This window comes from Aplidium turbinatum, chromosome 2 (assembly GCF_918807975.1).
Source record: "Aplidium turbinatum chromosome 2, kaAplTurb1.1, whole genome shotgun sequence".
In the NCBI taxonomy this organism is placed as follows: Eukaryota; Metazoa; Chordata; class Ascidiacea; order Aplousobranchia; family Polyclinidae; genus Aplidium; species Aplidium turbinatum.
The window spans coordinates 13,259,671-13,278,295 of NC_137473.1; the positions used below are offsets into that span (position 1 = coordinate 13,259,671).

Below are 18,625 nucleotides of genomic sequence, written 5' to 3' on the forward strand. Positions count from 1 at the left end.
CATGAAAGGCGAGACGCTTTTTCACGACGCCATTGTTTTTCCAGGGCATTGCAGTGGCAAGAGATCGGAATCGGCAATCTAGAAATCGTTATCGTCGTAGCGCTTATAGCGTCTTTGATAGCCCCGACGGCTCTCGTAACTATCTGTATTGTCGCCGAAATCTCGATTGCTTCTCTGTGCGTATCTGTCATCATCGTCATCGTTTCGATTATGGTAACTTCGGTAGTTACTTCTCCTCTCACCTGCCAATGCAAAGAAACATCATTGTCGTATGCAGCCTACTGTAGCAGGATCGACGATGCCTTAATGGAGTGGCGATTGAGCCCGTAAATTTTGCCAACATTTCCAGCGTCGTGCAGTGTCCAAAAAGTCTTCTTGTTTTGGATAATTATTGATTTAACTTGATCAAAAGTTGTTCGCTATCTGCCTTGGGCACGTTATCCCAGAAAAACGAACGCTTAGGCAAATATCTTTAAATCATTGACATGACCACAGAATGTTCTAAGTTGAAATGAAGTTAATGGCTGCATGTTTATTCTTTAGGTTACACACATAATGTTCATGTCTTAAGGTTGGATTGCACAACAATAGATCATTCACGGATTAAGCTAATCGGCCGATTAACATGTTTAGTTCGAGAAAAATGTTCTCACTTGTGCACCAAACGAAGTCGCTGATTAGAATTAGTGACCCACGGATAAATTTCGAACAAACTAATTCTCGAATTAATCAGAAAGTTTTGGTAGGTCGGCAGTTTGAAACAGGGCTTCCCAAAAGCAGGCACTGTAAACTGCCTATCAAGGAGTCGCATGGAAACATTTTTCTAAAATGGGGTCGCACAATCAAAAAGTATGAGAAGCCCCAATTTGAAAGATCTTTACTGGATGCATCCAGCCCTTAATACGCCATCAATCAGTAGGCAGTAAACCGTTACAAAGGGGCAAAGAAACGATCGAGCAATCTTTTTTAACTCTTTAATAAAATAAAAGTCATTCACCACGGTATGAGTTGGAGGCAGCTCGTTCCTTCATGAGAGTGCTTCGGGATTTCATCGTGGTCTTCTTCTTCTTGTACCAGGCTTGCATCTTGTGCAACTTTTCTTCAACCGGATGGTTGATGTCTCGGAGGGCTTGGATGATGTCGGGGACTATAGCTCCGTCGGCCTTGAAAGTAAGAGAAAGTTTGACTCAGGTGATGTTATGAAAACATCTATTCAAGGATAGTAGTAGGGTCGTGTTAAAAAACATCATAAAGCTGGTAGATTGAAAGTTTCTGGTTAAAATTAATCAAAAATCAAAACGGATTACATGCTTAGACGGGATGCTTGTCAAACGATACGCGCATTGTGCTTGGCATCTTTACTAATGGGGTAGGATTATCAGTTACTCACTGTTGGCAGTCCAGTCGGGCCAGTTACCGACATTCCAGTGCGCTTTTTCAACGTGAAAGTGCTTTGTTTAATATCAAACCGGAGGAGTATTGAACCAGGGCCCCATGGCTGGAAACCAAAAACCCCATCCCCTATGTTAGGGCCAGGAAAATAAAGCAGTTTCAATGATTCGCATTGGTAAATAATTACTTGAGGTAGAGATGCTGGCGTTACTTGGAGATTTCATTAAAAGCTTGAAAACTCTGTCTTGTATCTACCTTCTTTTCTTTCAAAGAAGGCTTGTCTTCATAAACATTAGAGTCGACCCGTTGTTTGCAGTGACTCTTCGGTCAGGTGAAGCTAACAAAGCTATGTATGAATCGCTGCAGGCAACTGGTCGACCCTGATGTTTTGGGATGGACAAGGCTTCTTTGAGACAAAAAACAAGACGCCAGAACGAATTTAAAGTTAGCTGACCTTAAAACATTTTCAAGATTTTCTTTCTCCCTCTCAATGAAAAACACAAATTTATATCACAAAAAAAGTTACCTCAGTGAGTACTGTGATCGACTGTCCCTTCTTGCCGCCCCTTCCAGTTCTACCAATGCGGTGAATGTACGTCACACAGTTGGCGGGAGCATCGTAATTGATGACGTAGTCAATGTTGCTGACGTCTGAGTAATAAGGCAGGTTTAATTAAAACTCCCCAACTATAAATAACACATAGCACCAAAAACAATAATTTAGGGTTAATAGAATTACACCAGCCTTCCGTTATGACTTGAGGCTTACAAGTTAACATGGCCTTGATATACAGGTGGCTGTGGCACAAACTATGCATGATCCCAAAAGTGAGAGGTATTCTCCCTACAATTTATCGCAGTTGGAATAAGAAAAAAATCAGATCACATTCAATACAAGCCACTGAGTGGAAGGGAAACAATGACTTCACTTAATGTAGACTGGCCTTTAGAAGCGTGCAAAAAAGCATAAAAAGTACTGGTAGTAGTCTAGTTTTAATCCGGTGATGTCCCCGTTAGCAACTTTCCAAAAGGTACCATTAAAAAATCCCCTTTGAGCAACAAAAGAAAAACGCAAATAATAGCTAAATTAAGTCATCCGTTTTCCATCGGCTGACTTGGCGCAGAGAGTTAGGGCGGTGATACAGATAGTCATTTCATCGATGTGGGTTTGATTCCCACCAGTGCTATTGCTCTTTTTTCTTCTGCAATTACCAAACAAACTTTGAAGGGGATTTTTTAATGGTACCTTTTGGAAAGTTGCTCCCCGTTACGGAGGATGGCCGGATCTACCTCCACCTCCTGCCTCCACATCAATCTGTTTAAAAGCATCCTGTCTTGTCAAGCCCACCTTGCTGCTTTTCTCCTCAACTTGCCTTTTCCAAGAGCATGAGAAAAATTAAGATTTGTCTTTGCGCTCTGAAATCTTTCTTGCGACTAGATAAAGCTTTGACATTGTGCAAAGTTGGTCACAAATGTCAAAAAATCGATTTCAAAAATACTTACCCAGTCCTCTGGCAGCCACGTCGGTTGCCACCATCACTGAGGTTCGACCAGTGCGGAAAGCTGAAACGAACAGAAGTGATTACCATGCCGCTGATAGAGATAGACCGCAATAAGCAAAACCTTTTAACCACTCGAGAACTGACACAAATTGCATATGATAAGGTTTTCCCGCGCAGGTTTTCACAAGCTTAGGTTTTATAAAAACAAAAAGTTAGAAATATATTTCAACCAATCCACATTAAAACAGTCAAAACAAGGCAATACTTTAAAATGTTTGTAAAGCTGGGATTACAGTAAATGTTAAAGGTGGTCCCATACTTGATTCTCAGCGATGGAACTACAGTATTGATCAGAAGGGTGGGAGACAAAGAAATATCAATTTACCAGTTTACTAAATACTTTCTAGCTTAGAGTTATTGTCATGACTTTCATTGTAAATTTAATCACACGCCTAAAAAGTGGCCTATTCACTATTCAGTTAGAAACTCTCCAATCTATTCACAATATTAAATAAAACCAATAGAACTGAGTCACTAGAATCAATGCGAAGGCTTCATGTGAGCAAAACACGGAGATTGAATTCGTTCCCAGTTAATTGATATCGTCAACAATCTGGCATACGCTTGGGCTACAAAGCTGAAGTAACGACTTGACCAACAAAGCTTAAGTTAAATGGTTAAATAGTCTCACAGTGCATGACACCGTCTCGCATTCTCTGCGTTAGGTTTCCGTGTATGGCGTCGGATTTCATTCCCCCTCTCTGGATCTGATTGGACACGTAATCACAAGTTCTCTTTGTGTTGCAGAAGACGAGAAATCTAGGCTGTCTTTTTCTGAAACCATCTCCACCGTCACCATTAGCTTCGTTTTCATAGAATTCGTTCTTTAACGATTTTAAGAGGTCAAGAAATCTGAAAGAAAAGGGAAAGCTGTCAACTGCAATCCGGGAATAATCTACTTGAACAAGACCTTCCAAAGATACTATTTCAAAGCGAAAAAGATACTATAGCATTACAGAGTCTTCTCTTTATATTCTCCTTATGGACTGAAATCTCCCTAGATTAAGGATATATGCTGGGTGCCATACATGAGCTAGCTGTGATGCCGTATTACAACTGTAAAAAAGACATCAATAGACGACTATGTTTCTCGGCAGCCGATTTGTAGCAAGAATTGACAGCGATAGACACCGTGTTTCGCCCATGAGGCTGGGCTCGTCTGAATGGCTAGCGTGGAAGCTATACCGTTATGGTTAGCGAATCGCAACTGCTCGCTGTACTAGTGAGTGCTCAGCCTTGTGCTGATAGCCGGGAAGAACGCCCCTTTCTTCACAATAGACGACTACTGAGAAAACGCAGGTGTGCCTCAAGTCTTGGCAATGCACTTGAGACATGTCAAGGAAGTTTAGACATGACAAAGTAGACACGGAAATAATAGCAGGCTTTCTCCATGACGTAACAATTTCCAGGTGTTTCAACTCTTGACAAAGCTAAGAATATTTCGACAGATACGAATCGATGCTTACACGTCTCGCTTCTTCAGGGAATCGCAGATGAAGAACTTTTGCTCCACATCCCGGTTGGCTGTGAGTTCTGCCGAACCAACTTTGATGTGCACAGGGTCCTCGTTTGAAAGTAAATAACGGGTTGCAAGCCTCTGAACTTCCTTCGGCCACGTTGCGCTCCACATCGTCACTTGGCGGTCGGGCTGAAAAAAACAGCGGTTGGTTTCTATAGAGATCGGGGAATCCCCAGCGTTGGAGATGAAATCGGTGATAGACACAAAGCCTCTAGCTCTGAATCACTCCGAAATGATTTATAAACTGCGCCAATCGTTTGCATATGCTAGCAGAAAACATTTGTTGTTGCAGCAACGATGTAGTAATGTAAAAAGTGATCGAAACGATGAAACCGAAACGACTATAAGATAAGACGTCATCTGGCCATAAAAATTAAAGTACCACCCACATTGCAATAAAACGTTTAGGTTTAAGAAACATTGTCTTTTCAACATTGGGGTTTAGAAGAGCAGGTCTCACCCTGATTTGGTTTATGATTTTTCGAATTTGTGGTTCGAAGCCCATGTCAAGCATCCTGTCGGCTTCGTCTACGACAAGGAACGTGCAATGCTTCATGCTGACGTCACGGCTCTCCAAGAGATCCATCAGTCTTCCAGGAGTCGCGATTGCCAGGTCACATCCTAAAAATCGAGGATCATAATGCGGATAAAAACATGATTTTGCTCTTTTCACCCAAACACGTAATCACTTCAAAGGCGTTTACACTTTCAGGTTGCCAAAATGCAAGCATTTGCGTCCAGGCTTGGATATTGTAACCCAACTCTAAAAAAGTTTAGACTATTTATTACTTTTGTAACAAAAACAAAAACGGAACGTTGCAGGGCGATTTTAAATCATTGCGATACTATATCTCAACATAGATTTAAATTGCAATTACATATTAATATTTCATTTATCAGCCAACTCTTATATACTAGATTCCAACAGTTATCTGGCGTATTTTTTTGTTTTTGACATGTCAAAAAGCTGCAATGGGATCGTATCTAGTTTGTGAATGCCTCATCAAATAATAGTTACCGTGAGAAAGGTCTTCCAACTGCCTGGCCCTTTCGCCTCCGCCAAACAAGCACGTAGTTCGTATTTGACGACCGAAATAATCCCGTGCTACTTTCCCGCATTGCTTAGCCAGTTCCCTGGTAGGACACAGCACTAACGCCTGGAATAAAAAGAGTTAATAACAATTACCGTTGTTGATGGAAGCAATACCTACAAGAAAACACACACGCAGCTAAATCACATAACTATCAGTATACATTTGTGATTTAGGTGAAAGTTTCAGCATAAGGAGAATGTATTTTGTAAAAGAGTGGGAACCTGTTGACGATTCTGTACTTACGATAGGTCCTTCTCCACGTTGAGGTGCTGGCTGCGCCTTTATATGGATGATAGCGGGAATTAAGAACTGCAAAAAGAAGTTGTTTTTAATAAAGGTAGCATTTGCCAGTTTTCGCGTATTATAAAAAGCATTTTTTTTTCTTCATTATTATTGTTAGAAATTACGACGAGAAATTACGATCGTTATGGGCGATATGAATGCCAAAGTAGGCGAAGGACGATACGGAGATGTTATCGGGCCGTATGGTCTTGGTAACATGAATGAACCTGGCGAAACCTGGGAAAATTGGTGCAATGCGAACGAACAGACTGTAATGAACACATGGTTCCGTAATCACCCGAGAAGACTTTGGACATGGAAAAGCCCTGCAGGCAATATCAAAAATCAAATTGACTATGTCACTATAAACAAGCGTTTCAGAAGCGCTATCTCGAACTGTCGAGCGCTCCCGGGCGCAGATTGCAACAGCGACCACAACCCCGTGGTAGCAACGCTCCGGGTAAAACTACGCAAGAACTCAATAAACAAACAACAAAACTCTCCAAAATTAGACTACGAGCAGTTATTGGCAAACTCCCAATTACAATCCGAATACAACGTAGAGGTCAAGAACAGGTACGGTGCCCTGTGTGACTCAACTATGAATAAAGAAAGCTCTGACGACTTGTCTTCAAAATGGACAGCTCTTCGTACCGCCATCACAGAATCGGCCGAAGCAGTTATACCGCACAAAGCAAAAGCTGCCAATCAAGTATGGATGACCGACGAAGTTCTAAAGCTCATGGATAATAAGAGAAGAGAATCAAAGAAAGATCTGAAAAATTTCAACTCACTAAATAAGGAAATCAAAACTCGTTGTAAGCAACTGAAAGAACGATGGTGGAACCAACAGTGTGACGAGATTGAGCGCAGACCATCCATTGTTCACATCCAAGTGAAGAAGATGCAAAAGAACTCTGTGCACTCCTGCACAGGCTGCATCAAAGCTAAGAACGGTAACATCTTGCTGGAGAAGGATGAAATCCTCGAGAGATGGGCTGAATATATCAGAGACTTGTTCGACGATGCTCGTGGAAACAAACCTGCGATATCGAAAGAGATGGATGGACCACCGATTCTAGAAAGTGAAATACGTCACGCTATAAAGAAAGCCAAATTGAAAAAAGCTCCAGGCCCTGACGCTGTGCATACAGAAACCCTTAAGGTTTATTGACGATTTTGGAATAAAAAGGTTGACTGAAATCGCGAATGAGATTTATGACAGCGGAAAAATTCCGGAGGACCTATTACAATCGATCGTCATCACATTACCGAAGAAACCCGGGGCGATTGATTGCGAACTACACCGCACAATCAGTCTAATGAGTCATGTCACCAAAATTTTTCTGACCGTTTTACTCCATCGACTACGCAGATTAGGGTGGCCAAAAAAAATTGAAATTTTTTATTTTTGTTTGCACACCCTCTCATTTGAGGAGGATTCATGAAAAAATGACACTGTGAAAATTTGAAGTGAATCCGACAAGAGGAAGTGCTCTCCCACCGACCTCAAAGTTTGGTTTTATTGGCATAATCCGTCAAAATTCCTTGAATATGTGACGTAATTCTTTTTTGACTTATATACATTGCAGTTGCAGCATTTTTGTTTTAACCATTGTTTTACTCTGAATTTATGATACAATAAGTGTTTCCACATGCAGAAAAACATAAATAATGCACAAAATAGATCACATTAACAAGCGTTTGGTATGAAATTAAATGCACTAAACTTTAGCGAAAACCGCATAAAAGTACGTTCACCAGTCACGATCGCAACGCTTCAGGTGACAACACATTGCCCAGAAGAAGCAAACGAAACGTTTGTAAAAAGTCAAGCCATTGATTTTATTTAATGGAGCTGTTGGCATGTTGGCTTTTACTTGCACTTGTTGGAAGCAGCTTTCTGTGGTGCTCGACCACCTGACAGAGGAGCTGGCGCTGCTGTTTATTTTCCGTAAGGACTTCATTGAAGTGAGTAGCTAATTTGACTGCCCAGTGCCCGCTCTGCACAATCATTGACGGCTTTGAGACGACGGCATGCAAGAAGTAGCAGCCTTCAATTAAATGCCTGCTGCACGACAGTGATAGCTCCAGACAGAGGAATGAGCATTCATGACAGAGGAATGTGACATTGTCAATTCATTTATATCAATTCCAGCTGCAGCAAGATCAGGAGTGATGATCATCATTGCTTGACGACTTGATGTTATAGTTCTGTTCAGTGCTGCATTAAACAGTGGATTATCAATAATGCAGTGTTTTGGTAATGGCTGCTCCTACTGATTTTTGTTTTGCTGTTATTTGGATTTGTGGTGCAAATAGTGGGTCACTGGAAGAATCTTCATCATCTGCTGATCATTTTCAGATGAGAAAGAAGCAGCACTTGATGGTACTGGATCAATGCGATTTCTGTTGCGTCTCTGTTCATCATCTTTGCGCTTTTTATACTTTGCAGCAGCTTTGCAATGCATTGGGTCCTCTGCTGTCATCAGTATCTGTCATGCACCACGTTGGTCTATCAAAAACTGGCAGTCTTCTGGTATTGTTGTGCGGCATTCCCAGTTAGCATATGCAATATCAAATAATGCACTTAAGCTCTGGGTGAAGTCAGCTTCTGAGGTCAGCTAGGAAGCTGAATTTCGCCTCCCTTTGTGCTTTGATTTTCCTATATGCTCTTGATGGATGTGTTTTAGTTTGGTAACAACGTGAGTCTTTGCAGTGGTAGCGATATTAGCTTTCACCCACAAGAACTGCACTGCAAGCAAGTGGCAGTGTAACCTTATTGATCTTCATCTCGTAGTAGAGGTGGTGAAGAACCACACCCCATACAGGCAGCTGACATGGCCCCTCAAGAGAGTCAACACTAGCGAGTGGGTGTCCATTTGTTGACTGTCTTGAGGGGCCATGTCAGCTGCCTGTATGGGGTGTGGTTCTTCGCCGTTTCTACTACGAGATGAAGATCAATAAGATTACACTGCCACTTGCGTGCAGTACAGTTGTAGATGAAGGAATATTAACTACTACCATCTATGCCACTTTTTGGTTTGCAGCACCTTCATCAATATCTACCCCTACAAATGACCTAGCAATGTTACAGCTGACAGAGGATTATAAAGAGGTTGACAATGCAATTTCTCAAGTGGCAGAAAAAAGTTGAGGTTGCGCTTGTGGTACATCAGTAAGGATCTTGCTGCACTACGGTACCTTTATTCAATGATAATAACACAGATGATGAAAAGAAAGCAATCGTTAATGCTCTTAAGAAAGACCCATTTCTCGAAGATGTTTGTCGTGTTGCCCCAAACAAAATTGTCAAGTTTCAACGTCTCTCTTTGGCACAGTTTGTAACACAGCATTCCCTTAACCTTTTCGAGTCACTGCTTCTGTCGACACATGGCGTGATTGTGATGATTATAAAGAAGCCTGCAAAGTTTGGCGTCATCTCAAAGCCGTCAATGATTGTGCAGAGCGAGCACTGGGCAGTCAAATTAGCTACTGACTTCAATGAAGTTCTTACAAAAAATGAATAACAGCGCCAGCTTCTCTATCAAGTGGTTGAACACCACAGAAAGCTGCTTCCAACAAGTGCAATAAAGTCAACCAATGGCTTGACTCTTTACAAACATTTCTCTTGCAATTTCTGGGCAATGTGTTGTCATCTAAAGCGTTGCGATCGTGACTAGTGAACGTACTTTTATGCGGTTTTCGCTAAAGTTTAGTGCATTTAATTTCATACCAAACGCTTGTTAATGTGATCTATTTTGTGCATTATTTATGTTTTTCTGCATGTGGAAACACTTATTGTATCATAAATTCAGAGTAAAACAATGGTTAAAACAAAAATGCTGCAACTGCAATGTAGATAAATCAAAAAAGAATTACGTCACATATTCAAGGAATTTTGACGGATTATGCCAATAAAACCAAACTTTGAGGTCGGTGGGAGAGCACTTCCTCTTGTCGGATTCACTTCAAATTTTCACAGTGTCATTTTTTCATGAATCCTCCTCAAATGAGAGGGTGTGCAAACAAAAATAAAAAATTTCAATTTTTTTTGGCCACCCTAACGCAGATGCATCAATCCCGAAATCTCAGATGTGCAATGCGGATTTGTGAAAGACAAAGGAACTAGAAATGCCACATTCCTAATCAGAACACTTGCTGAGAGGTCGATAGAACACAGGGAAGACCTGTACCTCTGCTTTATGGACTACAGCAAAGCTTTCGACCGCGTTAGACATGAGCCACTCATGGAGATGCTTGACAGCTTAGACACAGATGGTAAAGACCTTCGACTTCTCAGAAATCACTACTGGGATCAATCAGCAGCAGTCCGGATAGATGGCGAGCTGAGCAAGTGGACACAAATTCGGAGAGGTGTTAGACAGGGGTGCGTAGTTTCACCTGATCTTTTCTCACTCTACGGCGAAATGATCTTACGACATCTAGATGACGAAGAAGGCGTCTCTGTAGGCGGACAACACTTCAACAACATAAGATACGCAGACGACACAGTACTAATCGCCACATCAAACTCCAGCTTACAAAATTTACTTGACATAGTCATTAAGCAAAGCGAGAACCTTGGACTTAATTTGAATGCAACAAAAACCTTCTGCATGACCATTTCATCAAAAGAAATAACTCCAGTATGCACTATCAAAATACAAAATACAACAGTCTCACAAGTAAATAGTTTCAACTATCTGGGTTCTATGGTCACTTCGAATGGTCGATGCTGGAGCGACGTAAAATCAAGAATTGCACAATCCAAACAAGCTTTCATCAAAATGGACAAAATACTGAAATCTAATTCAATCTCTCTAAACACTAGAATAAGAATTTTACATGTGTACATTTGGTCAGTTCTGCTATATGGCTGTGAATCCTGGACTGTATGCCCGAAGATAGAGAAGAAGATCAACAGTGCTGAAATTTGGTTCATTCGTAGAATGATGGAAATAAACTGGACGGATAAAATCACTAACGAAGAAGTGTGGAGACGCTCTGGGTGCACCCCTGGCGTCCTCATCACAACTATCAAAAAAAGGCAAATGACATTTATCGGGCATGTCTACCGCAAACGCGGAATTGAACACTCGGCAATGATGGGGCGATTTCCTGGTCAGAGGCACCGGGGACGTCCACGTTTGGAAATCTTCAAAAATCTTTCAACATGGACAAACCAAAATTTTGAAAACCTAATTAGAAGTATGGACAATCGATCGTTGTGGAGACTCACGGTAGCCGACGCCTTATTCAGGCATGGCCGATGATGATGATTGTTTTTATTACCGTTAAGACAACTTGCAAAACACTATATATACAAGGCATTTCAAGTCACGGTATCTGCTGCTTTTAAAGAATAATAAAGACGGATTGACTGTATGAAAACCAACTGAAAATAACATCTGTAACATGTGGAGACCTTTCATCCAGTTTAATACGTCCAAAGGTACCCAAAGACATTTTGAAGACAGCTTTCCAGACAACAAATTCTCTCATTTTCAAAGCATATGTTGAAACAATGTAAAAACGACGATTTTTGCTGTCTGGGAATTTGTAATGATCAATTTTTTAGCTACTGGACAGACTTACAGATAGAGTCTTCCCTGAGCCAGTTTGGGCGATACCGACCACATTTCGTCCCGACAACGTCACGGGCCAGGTGATGGCTTGTATTGGAGTGGGTTTGTCGATTCCATGTTGTGATAATTTATCCAAAATATGATCTTGAAAAACAGTTTAAAAATCAAAAGTTTAGCGACACTTAACCCAGTAACAAAAACGTCTGAATACAATCTATTTCAGTATCAAATTTCAGAAAGTATAAATACAATTACCGAAAAGCTAACATGGACAAGCTAAGTGCTCCCTAAGGTTTCATGTCGGATAACAATCATCAGACGCAACACTTAAATTCAAATATATACAGTAACCTACTTGAATTATAAATTTAAATAAGCCTGACGATTGTTATCCAGCATGAAATGTTAGGCAGCGCTTCACACATCTATGTTAGCTTTTCTGTAATAGGGTTAGCTCTTGTTGCACTGAGCACTTTGTTTGCGATTGCTGCGACTCATCCCCTTATCCTTATAGCGTACTATTCCATCACATGTTAATTTAGCTGGTTGACATGATTTTCAATCTTGGAATAAACAGACATTGTTGAACAACATATTGCACAAACATGCACAATGATCGCAAGTCTACATTTCAGAATACTATTGCTAGTAATGAGAAAATGCTTCATCAAAATCAATGCAGACTTACTTTTACACATACACATCAGCCAACACATAACTTCTTGACAAGATTACATAACTGGCTTATGCAAACGGCGCAGCGCAGCAGACATGAAAACATAGTCTAAGTTGTATGAAAAGCAACAACTTAAACTTGGCTATTTTTACATTGGGAATGGGATTACAGCCTAGATTAGGCCTGCTTTTAGCTTATCCACCACATTAGAAAGGTTACTTTTTTTCTGATTATAAACACTAAACGGTGATAACTTTTATCGGTTTTAGGGAAAAGTAAAGTAATTTTTGAATCAACTTAAGGTTTCTTGTTGAAATCAAACTTGTATAAAAGTAAAACAATAGTCAAAATAAAAACCAACCCTTCTAGTGTGAAAAAATAAACCAAAGTTGTTCATTACGCAATGGAACATTCCTACTTTTGCCTTGTGCGAACTTAAAACAAGACATTTAATATTGCAAGAAATGTTTAATTTGTTCATAATTACTTGGAAAATTGGTTTCTTCAAAAGAAAGCATAGGCTTGGGAGGGTCTTTGCCGAATACTTTGATAGAGTTGTTGCTATAATACTCATTTATCTCAGCCTGCAGCAAAAATAAATAGTTAAAACATGATTCAATGAGAGAACTACGAGAAAACCTGGATCAATCCACCTTAAACTTAACAGCTGTTATAGAAATGTAACAAATTGTGACTCAAGCACTTGGCTGCCTCCAAAAGATCAATCTACACCATGAAAAAGACAACTACTCTCAGTCTCTCAACATGTGATACATAACATAAACTCAACTTCACCTAAACATTACGCAAGAAGCAAGACACTGAACAGTGAACAACACTATAAATTTTGTCATATTACATCTTTCAACATCCTTAAATAAAAAAAGTTTGGCATAAGAAATAAAGATTTTTATGAAAACCATTTGCTGACAATTAGACATCGTGTCATAATCAACAGAACAATATTTCCATGTGCTGTGTATACAACTATACATATCATGACCAATGACCATTGACCATAGACCACAGAGAAATAAAAATTTATATAACTGTTATTAATTAAACAAATCCCTTTACCTGAGACCGATTTGCAGAAATGGGGCTTTCCTGATAAAAATCTTTTGGAAACAATTCTAAGTCGGATTCTTCGTATTTCTTTTCATTCAATGAACTTCCGAAGTCATTTTCAGCATAATTGTCACGTCGATTCTGTGAATACGCCTCCTCGTCATAATATGAAGGTTCCACGTCATCAGAAAATAGTGATCTAAAAAGTATAACCTTAGGAAAGAAGCGATTTTTCATACGATACCACAAACACATAACTCAAACATATGACAAAACTGACAATGGAACAAACTCAAACGTTTTCGACCTGTCTTTGTGCCCTCATTAGAAAAATAATAATCAACTACCCCTTGCATCGAAAGAAACTAAAAACCAGCTGCAACCTGCAAAATGCAAATAATTTCAACGACTATGACAAGTGCTGGTGGCTTTTATGGTGTTACTCAGCATGTTAGATTGTTAGTGTTATCTATCTCTTCCACAATCTACTCTAATGAATCACAATTATGACATACATTTTCCTGCTATCTACAAAAAAACTATTGTAAATGCTTATTTGACATTTTTAAATTGGTTTTATGCTGATTGCTAACTGTACAGCAGTGCGTACACAATTCGATTTAACATAACTCATAGTCATTCACTCTCTTCTGTTATTTATATACGTTTCTTGTTGATCGTTAACATTTAAACTCCTTTTTTTTCTAGTTTCAAGTTAGAGCACAATATTTTTTGTCTAGAAGTTGAGTTTAGTTGAATTCACCAACATGGTCCTGTGTTTTGCCATGCTAGTCACTATCTGGTCTAGCTCCCTGAAGAAGCCGGTCGTTTTTGATTGACGAAACGTCAATATTGTCACTTTATTCATCTTGTGATACTTCAGTTTAATTTGCACCAGTAGAACGCATCATGTTATTTAACTAAATGCCTGGTGAACAGCCTCATTCAATTTTCAGAAGCACCCAATACTTAAGCAGTTATACCATTGCACATTTAAATAAAAAAGACAAAGCTTGACATTGAAAAGCTTCATAAATGTGCAGTTGTGCACATAGTCTACACTACAGCAAATAAAAACCTTTCTACAATGCTATTGTTATGTTACTATAAATTAGTCACTTACTCAACATCAAAGTCTTGGTTTCCATCAACATTGTATTGACCAGCAGTTCGTATGGACACAAAGTGGTTATTAATACTTGACTTTAAAACAGTTCTTTGCAGACTTGGCTTTGACAAAAGAGATGATGTGGAAAGAACATATGGTGATACTGAGGAATGGATATGAGTTCCATGTGAACATGCTGGTGCGCATAAGGTCCTTTGTGAAAAAGAAATTAATGTCTGAACACGCCGAAAACACTTCTGCATTTTTGTCGGTGTTCAATCAGGAAGGATAAGATTGTTTTCTTGATTTGGTTGTTCTTGATGTTCAGAGATTCAGAAAACGCAACTAACCCTATGTTGTGATTTGCTGACATAAACAAATAAAAAAGCAAATTAAATTGTTGAAAAGCTTTATTTATATCACTTTTACATAAACTTTTTAGAATAGCACAATAGTACCATTTCCATAAAAACTTACATATCTACGATTCTACGTATTCTGATTATATTATATATACACAAATTTACATGCATCTATTGAAGTTTTTCAATAAACTTCCACATAGATTTCCGTAACAAAATTGCCTTTAGTTATTTAAAGCTCAATCAACTCAGAACTAATTACGGTACCGTACTAAAAAAGTGTTTCAAGGAACTATCCATTTCAACAAAACTGATCAAAAATGTCAAAAACTAACAAAAAATTTGTAAATAATATATATACACATCTTAGGGCCAAATAAAATTATATTATATCATAATGTAAAAGTTTTTTTTACTTACATGCCAATTATACTTAAACCGTTTTGATGCACGACTATTCACACATGTACGATTGTACGGCACGCTGTACGGTAAGCAAAATGTTTTGTATAGGGAATGAAGTATTATCAGTCACTAATAAACCATTGTACTATTACTAAAATTTTATCTACCTATATACTATAGGAATGATAAAAATGTAAAAAAGTTACATGATACAAAGCCTCACAATACAATGCTTCTTGCATAACTAAATTGGTTGGCCAATTCACAGTGTGAACATTTGAAATAGACATTAAAGCTCTAATGTACGGTACATAACATACACTATATGTGTATTTGCAATGCGATTTAACTACATAATAAACTGATAAATATTTGTTCACATACGTAGGAGAGTCGAAAAGGACAGTCCTACTATTACAACTTTATGCAGAATGCTTAAACTAACAAAACTCTGTTATCAACCATCGTACTGTAGAATAGATCTGGACTTTTGCTTGGGTTATTATATCAATAGTTCTTGTTCTTTTATTGGAAGTCCCAGCTGAACTTTATTCTCAGCATTTCAGTGTTCCAGCTTAAAGACACACAACAAAATTAATTCAGCACATGAAAACAGTTGCTTAGTGTGACAAATACAAAACCTAATCACAAAGATATATGTATATATAAAGTAAAAGAACAGCTTATAAACAACTGGCAACTTAACAACAAGGTTCTTTTAAAGATTTCAACAATGCAGAATCATCTAAACACATTAGAAACAGCACATACATATTTTATCTTTCAATATCCTTTCTTGAACTTCTTTCTGCACATCAAATGGCATACAAATTTAGTCTAGAAAGTGACAAAGCACAACAAGAGAATTTCTATTACTTGCATTCAACACATAACGCAAAACCCATTCCGCCTCCAATGCATAAAGCTGCAACTCCTCGTTTGGCATTTAGTTCTTGCATTGCATAGAGTAAAGTGACAAGGATTCTACATCCAGAAGCTCCGAGAGGATGTCCTAAGCTAATAGAACCACCTCGCACATTCACCTTTTGAGGGTCGAGTCCAAGATCTTTGATTATAACCAGGGATTGAGAAGCAAACGCTTCATTAATTTCAAATAGGTCAACACTTTTAATATTCCAACCAGCTTTTTCAATAACTTTTTTAATAGCTGGAATTGGTCCTGTACCCATTACTAATGGATCGACTCCAGCATGTGCCCAAGCAACAATATGTGCAAGAGGTTTTAATGATCTTTTGTTAGCTTCTTTCTCACTCATTACCACCACAGCAGCGGCACCATCATTGAGCCCAGCTGCATTTCCAGCAGTAACTGTTCCTGCCATGCCCTTTGTAAAATCAGTCATGTTCACAAAGCAAGGCTTAAGTCGAGCTAGACCTTCCATGGTAGATGCTTTTGGAAATTCGTCAATGCTAAAATTGCTGACATTTCCTTTTCTGTCTTTGACTGGAACAGGGACAATTTGTGAATTGAATTTTCCTTCTTTTTGTGACTTCAATGTCTTTTGCTGAGAAGATAATGCAAAGGTGTCTTGATCTTCTCGGCTGACTTTCCATTTAGATGCCACTAACTCAGCCGTGACTCCCATGTGGCATTTATGAATACAATCAATTAAACCATCTTCCATCATAACATCTACGAGGTCTGTATTTCCTCTTACGATCCTTCTCATGTGTACACAATGAGGTGAAAGACTCATGTTTTCTTGTCCTCCCGCAATAACAATCTCAGAATCTCCACATTTAATAGATTGATAAGCCATGGCAACAGCTCTCAAGCTTGATCCACATACTTGGTTAATGGTACATGCAGGAACAGAATGAGGTATACCTGCACTAAGAGAAGCATGTCTCCCTGGGTTCATTCCCTGACCAGCAGTCAACACTTGACCCATTATAACTTCTGACACATCACCTTTACTAGTAAGTTTAGCCCGTTTTAAAGCTTCTTCAATAACAATTGTTCCAAGAGTATATGAAGGTATAGATGATAAACTGCCATTAAAACAACCAATAGGTGTTCTCACAGCCGCTACAATCACAACTTGGTCAGAAGACATATTTAATAGTCTATACAACTTTTTAAATCAAAACCTAGAGTCATAAACATAAAGAATTAATTGTTAACCAATGACCACGTAATTTGAATGCCACATTATAACGCACCGCCTGAGGTGCTAGGTATGACAACATTGAAAAAATAACCTTGAATTAGAAATCTTACCTTGAACTCTCACTAAGTGTTCTAAAGTTTTATACATATATTTCTAATGAAAAGAGCTCATTCTCAAAACAAAATCGTTCAACGACACGCTTAATTTTACAATATTTTGAGAATCCATAACAAGCAAAATCGTTCTTTTTTTTTTTCAATGCAAACTTGTACCTACTACGAAACTGAATAAATGTCTACCATCAATGCACAAGTATAATAACCATACCAGGCCTTAAAACTCGTATTTTTTTCCGGCAGCCATCGTGGCCTACCGGGAGTTCCTTCTCGGCGGCCAAACCTGCGCGCTTGGAGGCCAAAATACAAATAACGATAGCACAAGTAAATAGACTTAAATTAGCTACAATGCTAAAATGATCACTTAGCGTTGTTGAAGTCTGGCCGACGTCCTGCAATATAATCGTTGTACCACGCAATAACTGCTTTATCGTGATTGTAATCCGGTATTGCGAGACCAGCTAACGGCACTAAATGGTTTCAGCTGCTCAGTAAATTGTTTCAACTGCATTACCGAATACTGCCTTTCATAAAATCTAACCATTTATACCGTTATGATGTCACTATTGAGGGTGTGAAGTCACTAACCCATAGTGGGAACATTTCTCAACTATGAAGACACATGTTTTCCACTCGGATGTCAACTAACCTAGTTCTCCTTTTTAACAACGATTCAATGTCCAACAACATTAAATCGACATAAAAACGACAATATTGCCAGCTGATGTAAATTAGCACTTCGGATTAACACTTTGTTAAAATAAACGTCGGGAATTACAAACAAGACTTAGTCAAACCGGCAAATGCGTGAAGCTTTTTTTTAAAAACTTTATTCTAGATCATTTAATAAGCGGAAAATTTGTCTTGTTTTTGTTCAGCTATGTTCGTCTAGTATAAGGGTTCTTAAACTTTTTGAGACACGCCTCCCTTTTACAATTCTAACAAAATTCGCGCCCCACCTTGTTTCAAAATCATTAAACATTAAGCAGAACAGCAATTTATTTCCAGGTAAGTTGCATTAATGCGAAGAATGTAACTTTTTTGTGGAGACCTTCAGTTCAATTTGGTGTTTTTCTCAAGGACAGTATCAAGGTTGGAAAATGAAGCTGCGTTTCCTTGTTGAACTTGTCGATGCCACAGGCCCAGTTTTGCTATGAAAGCATAGATGGCATCATAATTTTTGATGCGATTTGTATTCTTGCCCTGCAGGAGCAGATTTAAATTATCATAATAAGGGCTTCGAAAATGTCCACGAGGTAGGCCAACTCGACGATGCCAAATTCTGAAAGACGCTTTTACAACTTCCGCCGACAACGATTGG

The 18,625-nt window shown here is 38.9% G+C and overlaps 2 protein-coding genes across 2 annotated transcripts; both read right to left on the bottom strand.

The window, feature by feature from the left end:
- Positions 1-32: 32 nt before the first annotated feature.
- Positions 33-15,894, bottom strand: LOC145765434 (uncharacterized). Its single transcript, XM_082577254.1, has 14 exons — positions 15,072-15,894; positions 14,305-14,655; positions 13,191-13,380; positions 12,601-12,697; positions 11,448-11,581; positions 5,811-5,876; positions 5,492-5,630; positions 4,934-5,094; positions 4,421-4,602; positions 3,586-3,806; positions 2,896-2,955; positions 1,919-2,043; positions 998-1,163; positions 33-242 (listed from the first exon to the last, which is right to left on the bottom strand). The coding sequence occupies exons 2-14, from the start codon at positions 14,550-14,552 to the stop codon at positions 79-81; spliced, it is 1,953 nt and encodes a 650-aa protein (XP_082433380.1). The 5' UTR covers positions 14,553-14,655; positions 15,072-15,894; the 3' UTR covers positions 33-78.
- On the bottom strand, positions 15,231-17,161 carry LOC145765435 (acetyl-CoA acetyltransferase, cytosolic-like). Its single transcript, XM_082577255.1, has one exon. The coding sequence runs from the start codon at positions 17,132-17,134 to the stop codon at positions 15,929-15,931; it is 1,206 nt and encodes a 401-aa protein (XP_082433381.1). The 5' UTR covers positions 17,135-17,161; the 3' UTR covers positions 15,231-15,928.
- Positions 17,162-18,625: the final 1,464 nt, after the last annotated feature.

What these genes read in the sequence shown, in the direction of transcription:
- LOC145765434 (XM_082577254.1), bottom strand. Translation starts at nt 14,552, where the DNA reads ATGCAGAAGTGTTTTCGGCGTGTTCAGACATTAATTTCTTTTTCACAA. An exon ending in AACGTGGAGAAGGACCTATC is followed by an intron (nt 5,631 to 5,810) that starts GTAAGTACAGAA and finishes TTTTTATTCCAG; the next exon opens with GCGTTAGTGCTGTGTCCTAC. An exon ending in GTTGGAAGACCTTTCTCACG is followed by an intron (nt 5,095 to 5,491) that starts GTAACTATTATT and finishes CTCGATTTTTAG; the next exon opens with GATGTGACCTGGCAATCGCG.
- LOC145765435 (XM_082577255.1), bottom strand. Translation starts at nt 17,134, where the DNA reads ATGTCTTCTGACCAAGTTGTGATTGTAGCGGCTGTGAGAACACCTATT.